This window comes from Phyllobates terribilis, unplaced genomic scaffold (assembly GCF_046119375.1).
Source record: "Phyllobates terribilis strain yellow unplaced genomic scaffold, ASM4611937v1 Scaffold_1__5_contigs__length_1240528914, whole genome shotgun sequence".
NCBI classification, from domain to species: Eukaryota; Metazoa; Chordata; class Amphibia; order Anura; family Dendrobatidae; genus Phyllobates; species Phyllobates terribilis.
Window position 1 is genome coordinate 489,393,608 of NW_027362761.1, and position 19,840 is coordinate 489,413,447.

At 40.7% G+C, this 19,840-nt stretch overlaps 1 protein-coding gene across 4 annotated transcripts in view; it reads right to left on the reverse strand.

Moving 5' to 3' along the window:
- The window catches only part of FAM169A (family with sequence similarity 169 member A), a 165,217-nt gene that overhangs the window by 32,548 nt on the left and 112,829 nt on the right, over nucleotides 1-19,840 (reverse strand). For 3 of the 4 annotated variants that reach the window (XM_073679921.1, XM_073679929.1, XM_073679911.1), the window contains 3 exons: nucleotides 6,305-6,380; nucleotides 5,103-5,223; nucleotides 2,417-2,594 (listed from right to left, as the gene is read on the reverse strand). In XM_073679921.1, the coding sequence (XP_073536022.1) occupies nucleotides 2,417-2,594; nucleotides 5,103-5,223; nucleotides 6,305-6,380 (375 nt within the window). The remainder of the gene's footprint in view (nucleotides 1-2,416; nucleotides 2,595-5,102; nucleotides 5,224-6,304; nucleotides 6,381-19,840) is intronic. The other variant, XM_073679932.1, reaches the window with a different exon arrangement.

Consider the following 19,840-nt stretch of genomic DNA (forward strand, 5'->3'; position numbering starts at 1 on the left):
TCCTAAGAAAAGATGTTCCAGGATTGTTATTTGTTGGGAAGCCGTTGTTACTGATGGTCAGTCCGTAGGCGTCAGCCATTGTTACTGATGGCCAGTCAGTAGGCGTCAGCCATTGTTACTGATGGCCAGTCCGTAGGCGTCAGCCATTGTTACTGATGGCCAGGCCTTAGGCGTCAGCCATTGATACCGATGGCCAGGCCTTAGGCGTCAGCCATTGTTACTTTGGCTGCTCCTGGTTTGTACATTTCTTGAAGGTATCACAACGTTGTTCTATTCTCTTCGATGGTACAACGCTGTAATACCTGCAGGAACATATACAAACATGGTAATGCTACCAATGACCTGCAGGCAATACTTTTTCACCTATCAAGATCCTCTGAAAAGGCGAATTCCAGGCCCGTACCCCTGATTATACATGTTTTTCTAATTACAGCACTCTGGTGTCCCTTCACCCACTGGTCAGTGAAGATAACCCCTGAGATAACTACATTGGTAACCCAGATGAAGCATCTACTGAGAATGAAGTTACTGCAGGCAGAAAGACACAACAAAGCTTTTTACAAAGTGGAGGAGCTTTATTTCTTTTCATGATAAAACCTGAGGGATGTGTATGAGATAATTGGATATCAAATTGGTTTATAACTCATTATGATGGATGGGGAGCATTGATGTGCCTGCTAGATGGCGCTCACAGGCATTTGTTCACTTATTCATTCGTTCACTTTTGTATTTAGATGTCTTTTTTAATATGTGCTTGAAGGAAACCTATCCTTCAATGCTGCGCAATTGCATTTAGGTTTGTCTTTAATTGACCGGTCTATCCCTATGTTCACACATGGGAGAGACCTGTCAATCAAATGGAGTGGGGAAGGGAGAAGATGACAGGGGCAGCGCCGGACTAGTCAGGTTTTTTCTATAGTCCCTGGTCGGCTTTTCAAACTATGTTTTCTCTGGTTCAAAGATAGAGATACCTGGCTGCAATCACGCAGTCAGACTCTGATGCTGCCTGTGCTTTGGATAGCATGAATCTACTGACAGGTTCCATTTAACCTGTTATTTTCTTCTCCAGAATTAATATACTATTCCAATTCACGGACTACAATACGCAAGCCTCATCTGGAAACAGGCTAGCTGATAAATGTCTGATCGCTGGGGGGTTCGACCACAGTCATGCACGACCACACAGCTCCAATTAATCCAGACACCTATTTTAGTGGTTTGTGATGGTTTCTGTGGTAGGACCCCCAGCAATCAGACATTTATCTACAATCCAGTGAAAAAGTGCTCTTTTAAAATCCATCCCATACATGTGAATGGATGCAAATCGTGTTTTATCTTATTAGGCTTGTCCTTTATCAACAAATTGCCTATAGGGGCAAATAGTAGACCCTATACATAAGGGATGTGTTAAAACATTACTTTTATATTTAAAAAGGTCTGTAAAGTTTTAAAATTCACCAGAGTGATCCTGTATTAATTATGTATATATATATTCGGATCTCTAGTTTAGTAGAGCCTTTCTATTCAGCCAGTTGTGAACTAACATACACTAATATTAGGCTATCTTAACCATCACAGCTGCAGTCGATGGTTCAACATAGGCTTATCAGAAATGTATCAACCATCATATATACAGGATTTCACTACAGCAACTAAATTGAATCCATAGCCACCCCAACAAGTTTCGCCTTGACAGGCTTCCTCAGGGGGCTGGGGCTATAATGATAGCCTTTAGCTATGGTGGCTAAGATAGCCTAGTACCAGTGTATGTTAGTTTACAACTGGCTGAATAGATAGGATCTACTAAACTAGGGATCCGAATATATATATATATATACATAATTAATACAAGATCACTCTAGCGAATTTTAAAACTTTACAGGCCTTTTTTAAATCTAAAATTAAATAAAAGTCATGTTTTAATACATCCCTTATGTATAGGGTCTATTTGCCCCTTTTGGGAAATTTGTTGATAAAGAATTTTCATCCCTGAAGGGCTGTTCACACCTATTTGTATATATCTTAGGCATGTGCATGGATTTCTACAGGTCCACATTATATGTATTAGACCTGCAGAAATTTCTGCATCACATATACATACCCTAAAACTGCATGATTACAGCTAATCCGTGTGCAATGATCCTGTATGGAGGTGAGTGGCTTATATTATGTTTTCTGTGTCCCCACATATGGCACTTTACTCTTCCCTAGAAGTATTGCCATTAATACCTGTTCTAATGGAACGGTACTTTTTTGTACTCCAAAATGAATCTGTTAAAAATCTTGTGTACCTCTGTAAAACATCGGAGGTATAGCGACACTATGGGCATGAGTAGACTTAGGCACCATATTATGGAGCAGAGTACTGTGATAAGGTACTAGTAAGTAGCTTTCACTAGACTTGTGATTTCTGTACCTGTTTGTTCTCACTCCTTTCCTCTTTCTGAAGATCCAGGTTGTCACATAGCATGTGCTCCACGGGTCTTGCTAAGATCTGCTCCTGGAGCTTGGACATCTCGCTCTCATCCTTTTCTTCTGCAAGCTGCTGGATGAGCTCTTTGAAGTTCTCCACTATCTGTTCTTTAGACACCATTCTGTAACCAAAACAGCACAATGAAAAAGTCACCAAAAAGCCACAGGGTCATACCAAAGTGTACACAGCTCTACTCCAAAATGACACAACTAATCATGGGAAACGATCAGTAATCCATAAAAGTGCATTCACACAGAATCACAGTGATTTCACAGTGATCTGATACCCCATAAAATACAGTAAGGACAAGTGTCCATAAAAGAACATCAGGGTTTAATGTCACAGCAATGGGTATATTTCTGATAGGAAAAACTGTTCCCAGTGCTACAAAATGTTTATATAATATAGACACCCGGCACCTCCACCGATCAGCTGTTATTTGCTCTGGAGACAGCCGGATGTAAATACTCTGAATAGAGCTCCAAAGCATAGCTCCATTCAATGTGTAGCTACTGCTTCAGGGTACTGCAGAACAGCTCCTATCAAATGAATAGGAGTCGTTCTGCTGTACCCAGCAGCAGCCACTAAGTTTTGGATAGAAGAAGGCACGCTTGCCGAAACGCGCGTTGGGCTGGTGGCACCGCAATATTTGATCAAGGTAATTCATTCTTTACCCAAATATATGTAGTTTGCAGGATATTGTTCTATGTGAGTATACTACTTAACCAGGACACCGGCTTGTGGCCGCCTTTAGGCTTTACAAAATTAACTTACAAACTACTACTGTGTTACTCATAGGCTTTTGAGGCCACATGTCTATGTCCTGATCTATTACCCCATTGTATATGTGGTTTGCATATTGGACTATATGTTATTACGCCTGCCTTGTTTTATTGTGGTGCCATCTATTGTGTCACTCATTTGTCATTACCCTAGTTTTTAATAATTTGTACATTTTTATACAATGGCTCAATAAATATTGTTTTATTCATCTAATTTTTGGTTCTTTGGTGCAATTTCTTCCATTTGTTTTTTATTGGATAGAACTGCACTTTGCAGCTCTGTTCAAAGTGTTTATATACTGCGGCCTCTAAAGAAAATAATAGCTAATTGGTGGTGGTTTCAGGGTGTCGGACCAACTCTAATCTTATTGACCCATCCCATAGGTAGGTCAACAATATGACAGTATGTCGTGAAGGACAATACTGTTAAATAGTCACTCAACAGTGCATGGGCATATAAAAACGTATATATATTATCAGAGAAATACACTTCTTTCTCCACCAATAAACCATTTTTTCTCTTCCTCCCCGCACATCAACTAATCATTCACTCTCAATATACTAGTACAATCTGTCTTGAGAAACAAGATTATGAGCTTGATTAGGGATCATATTGCATACTGCCTATAGAAAGCTTTGGAAAGTTGAGGGAGCTGATGTAGGAAGACTGAGGCAGAAAAACAGAGCTCCAGCTTTTAGTAAATGTTTTATCTCCTCTCATGGCTGGATTCACAGCTACACTACTCACTACTACACTCAGACAAGTTTAATTTTAAGGACCTGACAATATCCTGACCAAAAGCTAAATTTTCCGGAAATCTCAGGAAGAACATACTAAGCAAAGCTCTAGTGTTTCGAGTGGCCATTTTCTTAGAATGTATGAAAGATTTTAAGTGTTGGCCATTGCAAAGCAGCAATGACTGAATTTTGCCAATGTATAATTTGGGAAAAAAGTACAGGTCTAAACTAACACATTTTACCATTGTGATCTCTGCTAAATGCTAAGTTGGGGCTGTCCGTTTTTAACACTCCTTTTGTGTTAGAAGGGTCCATTCGCTAAATGACCTGTTAAGGCCCCTTAGTATTCAGTTATAATTTGTAAAGAAACTTATCAGCAAGTTTTCTACTACAAGAGACAAGAAGCATAACATACACTCAACACTGAGACTGCCAACACCAAGAAGGAGAAGTCATGGAATTATGGAAATCACAGGATGGATAGACAAGGTAATGAAATGTAGATGATGAAAAAATTAAAACAAAAGTTTCAAAACATTTAAATTTATTCAGTATCGAGTATGAGCGCCGCGGTCAGAAATCCCTGCACTTACAGCCTTGGCTACCATCAATGAGGTTATTAATGTATATCTGAGCAATGTTCTGTCACAGTGAATGCTCTTGGGCAAATCATCAAGATCCACTGCTGGCAGCTCCCTTTGCAATTGCCGACCAATGACATATCAGATGTGTTCAATCGGAGACAAGTCTGGAGACTCTGCTGGCCATGGTAGCACATTTAGGCCATTCAGTCTACCAGTGAGCACCTCTAGGTCATCACTGATCGGCAATTTGATGTTTGCAATTTCAAATGTCGAGGATGGTAGTTTGTACTGAAATCAATGAAATGTCCATTGACATGTTGGTTTCTCCAGAAGGATATGCACTCCTTGAATCCTGTATGGAGACCACCACCCTCCCCCTCCCACCGCCTTCGCTATTATCTCAAAATTCTCTTATATGGTATTTATAACATTTATGTATATTTTAACAACATAATCTCTTTAGGTAATGATCCACAGTTGGAGACTAATAAATAACAGTGGGTATACATATAAAGACGCCATTACTTCATGGATGCAATATCACTGCTGGCAGTGTCCACTGCTGCTTCAACAACTTTCTTTCCAATCTTTGGCCTCTTCAGTTGACTGCTTCTAGTGCGAGTGGAGACGGGGGTTATATCGAATTCTAGAATAAAGGTGGAATTATCAAGTCTGATTAATTGCTCATACAATGGCCATGCTTTATATTCTGGAACCCAATGTCTGAAAGTGTATTTCCCAAATATGATATAGATACATACATTATACCTTTATTTCCCTATGTTTACAGAATAGGCAAATTTAACCACTCACTTCTCTTACATTTTATGCTTCATTAATTTTTTTTCCCTATCTTTTATACATAGTTAGGGGGAATTTACTAACTAAAATATGCCATAATTCTGTCTAAAATTGAGTCAGAATCCTGGCAGACATGCCATGTACCACATTTAGACAGCATGTGTCGCACATTAAAAAACATCTGTGCAACTTGCTGTGTTGCAACTATTTTAGAATGTGATTTTGCTGTAGAAAAAAAAATAGCCAAGTCGCACACAAATTGCAATCGCATCTACCTTGAATTGAAGCCTATGGCAAGTAAGTTCCCTGCAATTTGCAACAGAAAATCCAACATGTTTGGAAACATTTGCAACTCTGTGTCGCAGTCGCATTATGTCACACATCTCAATGCGACATCATAGGAATTTATTAGATGCGATGTCGCAATACGACACATGTTCTGTAGCCCCAGCCTTATTTAAGCACACTTTGCATCTCATTAGACATGTTAAAAGTGTATAGAAAAGCATGTATGGAAACAGTGTTAGTAAAATATGCTGAATTTAATTAAGGCGGGCTTCATTTTTTGACTTAAGTAGCGTGGGATGGCCATAATAAAACTTGGACTGGTCACATCCACAAATGGCGGACCTGACGGGCTCCGTGTGCAGTTCCGTGTGCTTGTCCAGATATGGGGCGAGGGCAGGAGCTGCCTATTATTCACATGCACTAGTCCGGTCTGTAAGTTGGACAAGACCAGTGCATGCTGCGATTTATTTCACAGATACCACTGATTCAAGTACTTGCACTAGACAGTCTAAAAAATGCTCCAGATTTATCATCTAGCGTCAACCACCGTGCATTTTAAGACTGCGTAGTTTAATTTTATTTTGTCAATCTATTACACAGGACTAGTATATCTCCCCCTTAGTATTTTAGTTAGTTACCATAAGTATAGAGTCCTTTACCCTCAATTGTACCGGCATCAGCATTTATGATGGATTTCTCTTTATCTGGTTCTACCTGAAAAAAAAGAGAATTGCAGACATTTTGGGTTAAAATAAATAAAATAACATGGCAAGTAAAGTCAGTTTTAAGGGTCCTGTCCTAAATAAGCCGTTTACAAATAATGTGTAACCTTTATTCAATGGGGGTAAATTAGGAGAATTTTTGGAGTGCACTCTAAATATGGCAAAAGTTCAAACCTACAAGAGATCTTATGGATGGGTTGAAAGAAACACTCGCTGATGGTCTGCAGGCCTTCAGAGAGAAGGGAAGACAGATTTATTATGGCTACAGGGAAAGATTGCCAATATCAAGTGATGGAACAAAGTAAAAAAAAAGTCACATTATGTAAGAAAGTGTTAAAACGTGCTGTTTGTAGGTCACCTTGACTTCAAAGTTAATATATACAACTCCTGACAAAAATTATGGAATCACCGGGCTCGGAGGATGTTCATTCAGTTGTTTAATATTGTTGAAAAAAAGCAGATCACAGACATGGGACAATACTAAAGTCATTTCAAATGGCAACTTCAGGGCTTTAAGAAACACTAAAAGAAATCAAGATAAAAAATGTGGCACTCAGTAAGAGTAATTTTTTTCAGACCAAGCAGAGGGAAAAAATTATGGAATCACTCAATTCTGAGGAAAAAATTATGGAATCACCCTGTAAATTTTCATTTCCAAAACTAACACCTGCATCAAATTAGATCTGCTCATTGTTGGAAGACCATTTCCGGTGACTACCTCTTGAAGCTCATCAAGAGAATACCAAGAGTGTGCAAAGCAGTCATCAAAGCAAAAGGTGGCTACTTTGAAGAACCTAGAATATAAGACATATTTTCAGTTGTTTCACACTTTTTTGTTAAGTATATAATTCCACATGTGTTAATTCATAGTTCTGATGCCTTCAGTGTGAATGTCCAATTTTCATAGTCATGAAAATACCAAAAAATCTTTAAATGAGAGGGTGTGTCCAAACTTTTGGTCTGTATTGTATATATATATATATATATATATATATATATATATATATATGTGTATATATATATATATATATATATATGTGTGTGTGTGTGTGTCCCTATAGTTAGATTTCCTTTCAGTGGTAGAAAAATAAATAGCTTTGGATGATTACTATTGTCCCTTCATTGTCTGCGCTATTGCATCCAAATAACCTGTTCACAAAATCAAAGTATGTCATTGGATTGGAAGGGGTTAAACAGGCAGTTTTGATGACATCACAAAGCACATACACATCATAGACATCGTGTGACATCACAATTGGTGTAGAATGTACAGAGTGTAACACCGGAGCCATCTTGTTTCATTAGAGCCGGACAGCTTGAAGGGAACAAGTCCAGGTAGGGATCTCCTCACTTACGTCCTCACTCATACATTGTATAGATGGGGGGTTAGTGGTGGGATTCAGAACTGCATCATTCACCTGAAAATCTCAGCAGAAAGCGCTGGATCCTGTGTCCTGTGCTGTGATTGTTATAATGATTCTATGATTGAAAAAAAATGTTATTGACCAGATTCCAAGGAAAATCTGCACATTTTGGTGCTTTAGTAAGACAGTGTGAGCCCGGCCTAACAGGGGTTACCAATCTGTACAACCCCTTCCCTAAATGAGGACTTGCTGGTTGATCAACTGATCATCTGTCAGAGGTCTTGAAGACCCTCAGCAATCGGCTGGTTTAGCCCTCTATGACACCTATGTGCTCTAATAAAAGCATATAGAAAGGGGTGGGCTAGTTGATACCACTCCATTTGGTTCCATTTTTTGGTAGCTTTGCCAATAATGTCAAAACATAACGTTTTCATAACATAAATGTAATTGCAGACTGCTCCAGTTCTCCATTGTCAGCTCTCTTGGTCGTGTTGGACCGGGGGTGACCAGGAACTGACGGTTTATCGTGATCAGGATTTGCAGTATGGCGTCCGGTGTTTTCCTTTAGGTCATAGAGCAGTAGGTGATGCAGATTAGAATAAAAGGGTGGAAATGTTTAGGTTATAACGTGCGTCATGACTCAATTAAAAATGAGGCCGGTGGTTATTTGCAGCCTGTGATTTTATTTTATTAATTCAACTCTTCCTTGATGTTGGAAACTTGATACATAACACAGCAGTGGCAGATATTATGACATCACAGGACACATGACATCATAGATATCACATGGCATCACAGGGCACATGACATCATAGATATCACATGACATCACATTGGTACAGAATGTATAAAGTTCTAATCCTGAACCATCTTGGGTCCCAGAGGCAGCAGCTTGAGGAAGACAAGTCCAGGTAGGCAGCTGTTCACTGAACACTAAGGCCCCATTCACACATTGTGTAGCTGTGGGGAGTTTGTGGTGAAGTTCAGAACTGCAACATTTACCCCTAAAAAATCTCAGCAAACATCTGAGTGTGGTGTTCTCTGTTGTGTATCAGGATGATTCCTTAAATAGGACCTATCATTGAATCCTCTTTTTTGTAATGATAGGTGTTATGTCTCATCTAGTTCAGATGAGCAGCTGTAACGAAGCACGGACAGATGACGGTGGCGCAGCAGGATGGCCGAGCAGAAACAACGGAGAACGTAGTAGCTTGACCAGAGGACCACAACTGGAACCACAGGATATCATGAGCAGAATTGAAGCTACTGGCATCATAGAGTCACAGACTCTGATCAGACTTTGATCAGAGTGGCATCAGTTTTTCTCAGAGCTTCTCCCTTCTGTCAGTCGGTGAAAATCGGACCGCACTCAGATGTAATCAAAGTGCGGTCCAATTTTTTCACAGACCCATAGACTTACATTGCCATTACCATATTTTGCAGACTGTAAGATGCACCGGACCATAAGACGCCCCCCAAATTTTGGGGTGGAAAATATATATTTGAAATAAAATGGTGGTGCCTCATATAGTCCAATTAACGGTAGGTTACCGGGGGGGGGGGGGGCGGCGGTGGAGCGAGGCCACAGGAGGCAGGGCCACTGCGGTTACTGGGCCGGCTACAGTAGGAGTGGGGCGATGCTGCGGGCCCTGGCCTCTCATAAGATGTCGATCCCGGTGAGCAGAGTCCCTTTTCCTATTGACTGGCCTGCAGTGGGCTTTGGAAAACTGGCTGCTGGAAGCGGCACATGCGCAGATTGAGATCTCGGGAGACGCCTCCTCCAGCGTCCATTTTCCAAAAGCCCACTAAAGGACAATCAATAGGAAAAGGGACTCTACTCACCGGGATCGACATCTTATGAGAGGCTAGGGCCCGCCGACACCGGCCTCCAGTAGCAGTGACACCTCCTCTTGTGACCCCGCTACACCGCTCCCACCCTCCGGTAAGCTACATCCGGATATTGTATACTAGATAGTAAGCTCCTAGGACAGGGTGTAGATTATTCTGTATGACCTCAGGAGCAGCATGTATATTGTATATTAGATTGTAAGCTCCTAGGACAGGGTGTAGATTATTCTGTATGCCCTCAGGAGCAGCCTGTATATTGTACATTAGAGTGTAAGCTCCTAGGACAGGGTGTAGATTATTCTGTATGCCCTCAGGAGCAGCCTGTATATTATATATTAGATTGTAATCTCCTAGGACAGGGTGTGCATTATTCTGTATGCTCTCAGGAGCAGCCTGTATATTGTATATTAGATTGTAAGCTCCTAGGACAGGGTGTAGATTATTCTGTATGCCCTCAGGAGCACCCTGTATATTGTATATTAGAGAGTAAGCTCCTAGGACAGGGTGTAGATTATTCTGTATGGTCTCAGGAGCAGCCTGTATATTGTATATTACAGTGTAAGCTCCTAGGACAGGGTGTACATTATTCTGCATGCTCTCAGGAGCAGCCTGTATAATGTATATTAGATTGTAAGCTCCTAGGACAGGGTGTAGATTATTCTGTATGCCCTTAGGAGCAGCCTGTATATTGTACATTAGAGTGTAGGCTCCTAGGACACGGTGTAGATTATTCTGTATGGTCTCAGGAGCAGCCTGTATATTGTATATTAGATTGTAAGCTCCTAGGACAGGGTGGAGATTATTGTGTATGCTCTCAGGAGAATCCTGTATATTGTATATTAGAGTGTAAGCTCCTAGGACATGGCGTAGATTATTCTGCATGCTCTCAGGAGCAGCCTGTATATTGTATATTAGAGTGTAAGCTTCTAGGACAGGGTGTACATTATTCTGCATGCTCTCTGGAGCAGCTTGTATATTGTATGTTAGATTGTAAGTTCCTAGGACAGGGTGTAGATTATTCTGTATGCTCTCAGGAGTAGCCTGTATATTGCATATTAGATTGTAATCTCCTAGGACAGGGTGTGCATTATTCTGTATGCTCTCAGGAGCAGCCTGTATATTGTATATTAGATTGTAAGCTCCTAGGACAGGGTGTACATTATTCTGTATGCTCTCAGGAGCAGCCTCTATATTATATATTACAGTGTAAGCTCCTAGGACAGGGTGTGCATTATTCTGTATGCCCTCAGGAGCAGCCTGTAAATTATATATTAGAGTGTAAGCTCCTAGGACAGGGTGTAGATTATTCTGTATGCCCTCAGGAGCAGCCTGTATATTGTATATTAGATTGTAAACTCCTAGGACAGGGTGTAGATTATTCTGCATGCCCTCAGGAGCAGCCTGTATATTGTACATTAGAGTGTAAGCTCCTAGGACAGGGTGTACATTATTCTGTATGCTCTCAGGAGCAGCCTGTATGTTGTATATTAGATTGTAATCTCCTAGGACAGGGTGTACATTATTCTGTAAGCTCTCAGGAGCAGCTTGCATATTGGATATTAGATTGTAATCTCCTAGGACAGGGTGTAGATTATTCTGTATGCCCTCAGGAGCAGCCTGTATATAGTATATTAGAGTGTAAGCTCCTAGGACAGGGTGTAGATTATTCTGCATGCCCTCAGGAGCAGCCTGTATATTGTACATTAGAGTGTAAACTCCTAGGACAGGGTGTAGATTATTCTGTATGCTCTCAGGAGCAGCCTGTATATTGTATAATAGATTGTAATCTCCTAGGACAGGGTGTAGATTATTCTGTATGCCCTCAGTAGCAGCCTGTATATAGTATATTAGAGTGTAAGCTCTTAGGACAGGGTGTAGATTATTCTGCATGCCCTCAGGAGCAGCCTGTATATTGTACATTAGAGTGTAAGCTACTAGGACAGGGTGTATATTATTCTGTATGCTCTCAGGAGCAGCCTGTTTATTGCATATTAGATTGTAATCTCCTAGGACAGGGTGTACATTATTCTGTATGCCCTCACGAGCAACCTGTATATTGTATATTAGATTGCAAGCTCCTAGGACAGGGTGTGCATTATTCTGTATGCCCTCAGGAGCAGCCTATATATTGTATATTAGAGTGTAAGCTCCTAGGACAGGGTGTACGTTATTCTGTATGCTCTCAGGAGCAGCCTGTATATTGTATATTAGATTGTAATCTCCTAGGACAGGGTTCACATTATTCTGTATGCTCTCAGGAGCAGCCTGTATATTGTATATTAGAGTGTAAGCTCCTAGGACAGGGTGTACATTATTCTGTATGCTCTCAGGAGCAGCCTGTATATTGTACATTAGAGTGTAAGCTCCTAGGTCAGGGTGTAGATTATTCTGTATGCTCTCAGGAGCAGCCTGTATATTGTATATTAGAGTGTAAGCTACTAGGACAGGGTGTACATTATTCTGTATGCTCTCAGGAGCAGCCTGTATATTATATTAGATTGTAAGCTCCAAGGACAGGGTGTAGATTATTCTGTATGCTCTCAGGAGCAGCCTGTATATTGTATATTAGATTGTAAGCTCCTAAAACAGGGTGTAGATTATTCTGTATGCCCTCAGGAGCAGCCTGTATATTGTATATTAGATTGTAATCTCCTAGGACAGGGTGTACATTATTCTGTATGCCCTCAGGAGCAGCCTGTATATTGTATATTAGATTGTAAGCTCCTAAAACAGGGTGTAGATTATTCTGTATGCCCTCAGGAGCAGCCTGTATATTGTATATTAGATTGTAAGCTCCTAGGACAGGGTGTACATTATTCTGTATGCCCTCAGGAGCAGCCTGAATATTGTATATTAGATTGTAATCTCCTAGGACAGGGTGTACATTATTCTCTATGCTCTCAGGAGCAGCCTGGGTATTGTATATTAGATTGTAAGCTCCTAGGACAGGGTGTAGATTATTCTATATGACCTCAGGAGCAGCCTGTATATCGTATATTAGAGTGTAAGCTCCTAGGACAGGGTGTACATTATTCTGTATGCTCTCAGGAGCAGCCTGTATATTGTATATTAGATTGTAATCTCCTAGGGCAGGGTGTACATTATTCTGTATTCTCTCAGGAGCAGCCTGTATATTGCATATTAGAGTGTAAGCTCCTAGGACAGGGTCTACATTATTCTGTATGCCCTCAGGAGCAGCCTGTATATTATATATTAGATTGTAAACTCCTAGGACAGGGTGTAGATTATTCTGTATGCTCTCAGGAGCAGCCTGTATATTGTATATTAGAGTGTAAGCTCCTAGGATAGGGTGTAGATTATTCTGTATGCTCTCAGGAGCAGCCTGTATATTGTATATTAGATTGTAAGCTCCTAGGACAGGGTGAAGATTATTGTGTATGCTCTCAGGAGCAGCCTGTATATTGTATATTAGAGTGTAAACTCCTAGGACTGGGTGTACATTATTCTGTATGCCCTCAGGAGCAGCCGGTATATTGTATATTAGATTGTAAGCACCTAGGACAGGGTGTAGATTATTCTGAATGCCCTCAGGAGCAGCCTGTATATTGTATATTAGATTGTAAGCTCCTAGGACAGGGTGTAGATTATTCTGCATGCCCTCAGGAGCAGCCTTTATGTTGTACATTAGAGTGTAAGCTCCTAGGACAGGGTGCAGATTAATCGGTATGTTCTCAGGAGCAGCCTGTATATTGTATATTAGATTGTAATCTCCTAGGACAGGGTGTACATTATTCTGTATGCTCTCAGGAGCAGCCTGTATATTGTTTATTAGATTGTAATCTCCTAGGACAGGGTGTACATTATTCTGCATGCTCTCTGGAGCAGCTTGTATATTGTATGTTAGATTGTAAGTTCCTAGGACAGGGTGTAGATTATTCTGTATGCTCTCAGGAGTAGCCTGTATATTGTATATTAGATTGCAATCTCCTAGGACAGGGTGTGCATTATTCTGTATGCTCTCAGGAGCAGCCTGTATATTGTATATTAGATTGTAAGCTCCTAGGACAGGGTGTACATTATTCTGTATGCTCTCAGGAGCAGCCTCTATATTATATATTAGAGTGTAAGCTCCTTGGACAGGGTGTGCATTATTCTGTATGCCCTCAGGAGCAGCCTGTAAATTATATATTAGAGTGTAAGCTCCTAGGACAGGGTGTAGATTATTCTGTATGCCCTCAGGAGCAGCCTGTATATTGTATATTAGATTGTAAACTCCTAGGACAGGGTGTAGATTATTCTGCATGCCCTCAGGAGCAGCCTGTATATTGTACATTAGAGTGTAAGCTCCTAGGACAGGGTGTACATTATTCTGTATGCTCTCAGGAGCAGCCTGTATATTGTATATTAGATTGTAATCTCCTAGGACAGGGTGTACATTATTCTGTATGCTCTCAGGAGCAGCTTGCATATTGGATATTAGATTGTAATCTCCTAGGACAGGGTGTAGATTATTCTGTATGCCCTCAGGAGCAGCCTGTATATAGTATATTAGAGTGTAAGCTCCTAGGACAGGGTGTAGATTATTCTGCATGCCCTCAGGAGCAGCCTGTATATTGTACATTAGAGTGTAAACTCCTAGGACAGGGTGTAGATTATTCTGTATGCTCTCAGGAGCAGCCTGTATATTGTATAATAGATTGTAATCTCCTAGGACAGGGTGTAGATTATTCTGTATGCCCTCAGTAGCAGCCTGTATATAGTATATTAGAGTGTAAGCTCTTAGGACAGGGTGTAGATTATTCTGCATGCCCTCAGGAGCAGCCTGTATATTGTACATTAGAGTGTAAGCTACTAGGACAGGGTGTAGATTATTCTGTATGCTCTCAGGAGCAGCCTGTTTATTGCATATTAGATTGTAATCTCCTAGGACAGGGTGTACATTATTCTGTATGCCCTCACGAGCAACCTGTATATTGTATATTAGATTGCAAGCTCCTAGGACAGGGTGTGCATTATTCTGTATGCCCTCAGGAGCAGCCTATATATTGTATATTAGAGTGTAAGCTCCTAGGACAGGGTGTACGTTATTCTGTATGCTCTCAGGAGCAGCCTGTATATTGTATATTAGACTGAAATCTCCTAGGACAGGGTGTACATTATTCTGTAAGCTCTCAGGAGCAGCCTGGGTATTGTACATTAGAGTGTAAGCTCCTAGGACAGGGTGTACATTATTCTGTATGCCCTCAGGAGCAGCCTGTATATTGTATATTAGAGTGTAAGCTCCTAGGTCAGAGTGTAGATTATTCTGTATGCTCTCAGGAGCAGCCTGTATATTGTATATTAGAGTGTAAGCAAATAGAACAGGGTGTACATTATTCTGTATCCTCTCATGAGCAGCCTGTATATTGTATATTAGAGTGTAAGTTCCTAGGACAGGGTGTACATTATTCTGTATGCTCTCAGGAGCAGACTGTATATTATATTAGATTGTAAGCTCCTAGGACAGGGTGTACATTATTCTGTATGCTCTCAGGAGCAGTCTGTATATTGTATATTAGAGTGTAAGCTCCTAGGACAGGGTGTAGATTATTCTGTATGCTCTCATGAGCAGCCTGTATATTATATATTATAGTGTAAGCTCATAGGACAGGGTGTGCATTATTCTGTATGCTCTCAGGAGCAGTCTGTATATTGTATATTAGATTGTAAGCTCCTAGGACAGGGTGTACATTATTCTGTATGCTCTCAGGAGCAGCCTGTATATTGTATATTAGAGTGTAAGCAAATAGGACAGGGTGTACATTATTCTGTATGCTCTCAGGGGCAGCCTGTATATTATATTAGATTGTAAGCTCCTAGGACAGGGTGTAGATTATTGTGTATGCTCTCAGGAGCAGCCTGTATATTGTATATTAGATTGTAAGCTCCTAGGACAGGGTGTGCATTATTCTGTATGCTCTCAGGAGCAGCCTGTATATTGTATATTAGAGTGTAAGCTTCTAGGACAGGGTGTGCATTATTCTATATGCTCTCAGGAGCAGCCTGTATATTGTATATTAGAGTGTAAGCTCCTAGGACAGGGTATACATTATTCTGTATGGTCTCAGGAGAAGCCTGTATATTGTATATTAGATTGTAAGCTCCTAGGACAGGGTGTAGATTACTCTGTATGCTCTCAGGAGCAGCCTGTATATTGTATATTAGATTGTAAGCTCCTAGGACGGGGTGTAGATTATTCTGTATGCTCTCAGGAGCAGCCTGTATATTGTATATTAGATTGTAAGCTCCTAGGACAGGGTGGAGATAATTCTGTATGCTCTCAGGAGCAGTCTGTATATTGTATATTAGAGTGTAAGCTCCTAGGACAGGGTGTACATTATTCTGTATGCTCTCAGGAGCAGCCTGTGTATTGTATATTAGAGTGTAAGCTCCTAGGACAGGGTGTACATTATTCTGTATGCTCTCAGGAGAAGCCTCTATATTATATATCAGATTGTAATCTCCTCGGACAGGGTGTAGATTATTCTGTATGCTCTCAGGAGCAGCCTGTATATTGTACATTAGAGTGTAAGCTCCTAGGACAGGGTGTAGATTATTCTGTATGCCCTCAGGAGCAGCCTGTATATTGTACATTAGAGTGTAAGCTCCTAGGACAGGGTGTAGATTATTCTGTATGCTCTCAGGAGCAGCCTGTATATTGTATATTAGAGTGTAAGCAAATAGGACAGGGTGTACATTATTCTGTATGCTCTCAGGGGCAGCCTGTATTATTCTGTATGCTCTCAGGGGCAGCCTGTATATTATATTAGATTGTAAACTCCTAGGACAGGGTGTAGATTATTCTGTATGCTCTCAGGAGCAGCCTATATATTGTATATTAGATTGTAAGCTCCTAGGACAGGGTGTAGATTATTCTGTATGCTCTCAGGAGCAGCCTGTATATTGTATATTAGATTGTAAGCTCCTAGGACAGGGTGTAGATTATTCTGTATGCTCTCAGGAGCAGCCTGTATATTATATTAGATTGTAAGCTCCTAGGACAGGGTGTAGATTATTGTGTATGCTCTCAGGAGCAGCCTGTATATTGTATATTAGATTGTAAGCTCCTAGGACAGGGTGTACATTATTCTGTATGCCCTCAGGAGCAACCTGTATACTGTATATTAGATTGTAAGCTCCTATGACAGGGTGTGCATTATTCTGTATGCTCTCAGGAGCAGCCTGTATATTGTATATTAGAGTGTAAGCTTCTAGGACAGGGTGTGCATTATTCTATATGCTCACAGGAGCAGCCTGTATATTGTATATTAGAGTGTAAGCTCCTAGGACAGGGTATACATTATTCTGTATGCTCTCAGGAGAAGCCTGTATATTGTATATTAGATTGTAAGCTCCTAGGACAGGGTGTAGATTACTCTGTATGCTCTCAGGAGCAGCCTGTATATTGTATGTTAGATTGTAAACTCATAGGACGGGGTGTAGATTATTCTGTATGCTCTCAGGAGCAGCCTGTATATTGTATATTAGATTGTAAGCTCCTAGGACAGGGTGGAGATAATTCTGTATGCTCTCAGGAGCAGTCTGTATATTGTATATTAGAGTGTAAGCTCCTAGGACAGGGTGTACATTATTCTGTATGCTCTCAGGAGCAGCCTGTGTATTGTATATTAGAGTGTAAGCTCCTAGGACAGGGTGTACATTATTCTGTATGCTCTCAGGAGAAGCCTCTATATTATATATCAGATTGTAATCTCCTCGGACAGGGTGTAGATTATTCTGTATGCTCTCAGGAGCAGCCTGTATATTGTACATTAGAGTGTAAGCTCCTAGGACATCGTGTAGATTATTCTGTATGCCCTCAGGAGCAGCCTGTATATTGTACATTAGAGTGTAAGCTCCTAGGACAGGGTGTAGATTATTCTGTATGCTCTCAGGAGCAGCCTGTATATTGTATATTAGAGTGTAAGCAAATAGGACAGGGTGTACATTATTCTGTATGCTCTTAGGGGCAGCCTGTATTATTCTGTATGCTCTCAGGGGCAGCCTGTATATTATATTAGATTGTAAACTCCTAGGACAGGGTGTAGATTATTCTGTATGCTCTCAGGAGCAGCCTATATATTGTATATTAGATTGTAAGCTCCTAGGACAGGGTGTAGATTATTCTGTATGCTCTCAGGAGCAGCCTATATATTGTATATTAGATTGTAAGCTCCTAGGACAGGGTGTAGATTATTCTGTATGCTCTCAGGAGCAGCCTGTATATTGTATATTAGATTGTAAACTCCTAGGACAGGGTGTAGAATATTCTGTATGCTCTCAGGAGCAGCCTGTATATTGTATATTAGAGTGTAAGCTCCTAGGACAGGGTGTACATTATTCTGTATGCTCTCAGGAGCAGCCTGTATATTGTATATTAGAGTGTAAGCTCCTAGGACAGGGTGTACATTATTCTGTATGCTCTCAGGAGAAGCCTCTATATTATATATCAGATTGTAATCTCCTAGGAAAGGGTGTAGATTATTCTGTATGCTCTCAGGAGCTGCCTGTATATTGTATATTAGAGTGTAAACTCCTAGGACAGGGTGTAGATTATTCTGTATGCCCTCAGAAGCAGCCTGTATATTGTATATTAGAGTGTAAGCTCCAAGGTCAGGGTGTAGATTATTCTGTATGCTCTCAGGAGCAGCCTGTATATTGTACATTAGAGTGTAAGCTCCTAGGACAGGGTGTAGATTATTCTGTATGCCCTCAGGAGCAGCCTGTATATTGTACATTAGAGTGTAAGCTCCTAGGACAGGGTGTAGATTATTCTGTATGCTCTCAGGAGCAGCCTGTATATTGTATATTAGAGTGTAAGCAAATAGGACAGGGTGTACATTATTCTGTATGCTCTCAGGGGCAGCCTGTATTATTCTGTATGCTCTCAGGGGCAGCCTGTATATTATATTAGATTGTAAACTCCTAGGACAGGGTGTAGATTATTCTGTATGCTCTCAGGAGCAGCCTATATATTGTATATTAGATTGTAAGCTCCTAGGACAGGGTGTAGATTATTCTGTATGCTCTCAGGAGCAGCCTGTATATTGTATATTAGATTGTAAGCTCCTAGGACAGGGTGTAGATTATTCTGTATGCTCTCAGGAGCAGCCTGTATATTATATTAGATTGTAAGCTCCTAGGACAGGGTGTAGATTATTCTGTATGCTCTCAGGAGCAGCCTGTATATTGTATATTAGATTGTAAGCTCCTAGGACAGGGTGTACATTATTCTGTATGCCCTCAGGAGCAACCTGTATACTGTATATTAGATTGTAAGCTCCTATGACAGGGTGTGCATTATTCTGTATGCTCTCAGGAGCAGCCTGTATATTGTATATTAGAGTGTAAGCTTCTAGGACAGGGTGTGCATTATTCTATATGCTCTCAGGAGCAGCCTGTATATTGTATATTAGAGTGTAAGCTCCTAGGACAGGGTATACATTATTCTGTATGCTCTCAGGAGAAGCCTGTATATTGTATATTAGATTGTAAGCTCCTAGGACAGAGTGTAGATTACTCTGTATGCCCTCAGGAGCAGCGGGCATATTGTATATTAGATTGTAATCTCCTAGGACAGGGTGTACATTATTCTGTATGCTCTCAGGAGCAGCCTGTATATTGTATATTAGATTGTAAGCTCCTAGGACAGGGTGTAGATTATTCTGTATGCTCTCAGGAGCAGCCTGTATATTGTATATTAGAGTGTAAGCTCCTAGGACAGGGTGTACATTATTCTGTATGCTCTCAGGAGCAGCCTGTGTATTGTATATTAGAGTGTAAGCTCCTAGGACAGGGTGTACATTATTCTGTATGCTCTCAGGAGAAGCCTCTATATTATATATCAGATTGTAATCTCCTCGGACAGGGTGTAGATTATTCTGTATGCTCTCAGGAGCAGCCTGTATATTGTACATTAGAGTGTAAGCTCCTAGGACAGGGTGTAGATTATTCTGTATGCCCTCAGGAGCAGCCTGTATATTGTACATTAGAGTGTAAGCTCCTAGGACAGGGTGTAGATTATTCTGTATGCTCTCAGGAGCAGCCTGTATATTGTATATTAGAGTGTAAGCAAATAGGACAGGGTGTACATTATTCTGTATGCTCTTAGGGGCAGCCTGTATTATTCTGTATGCTCTCAGGGGCAGCCTGTATATTATATTAGATTGTAAACTCCTAGGACAGGGTGTAGATTATTCTGTATGCTCTCAGGAGCAGCCTATATATTGTATATTAGATT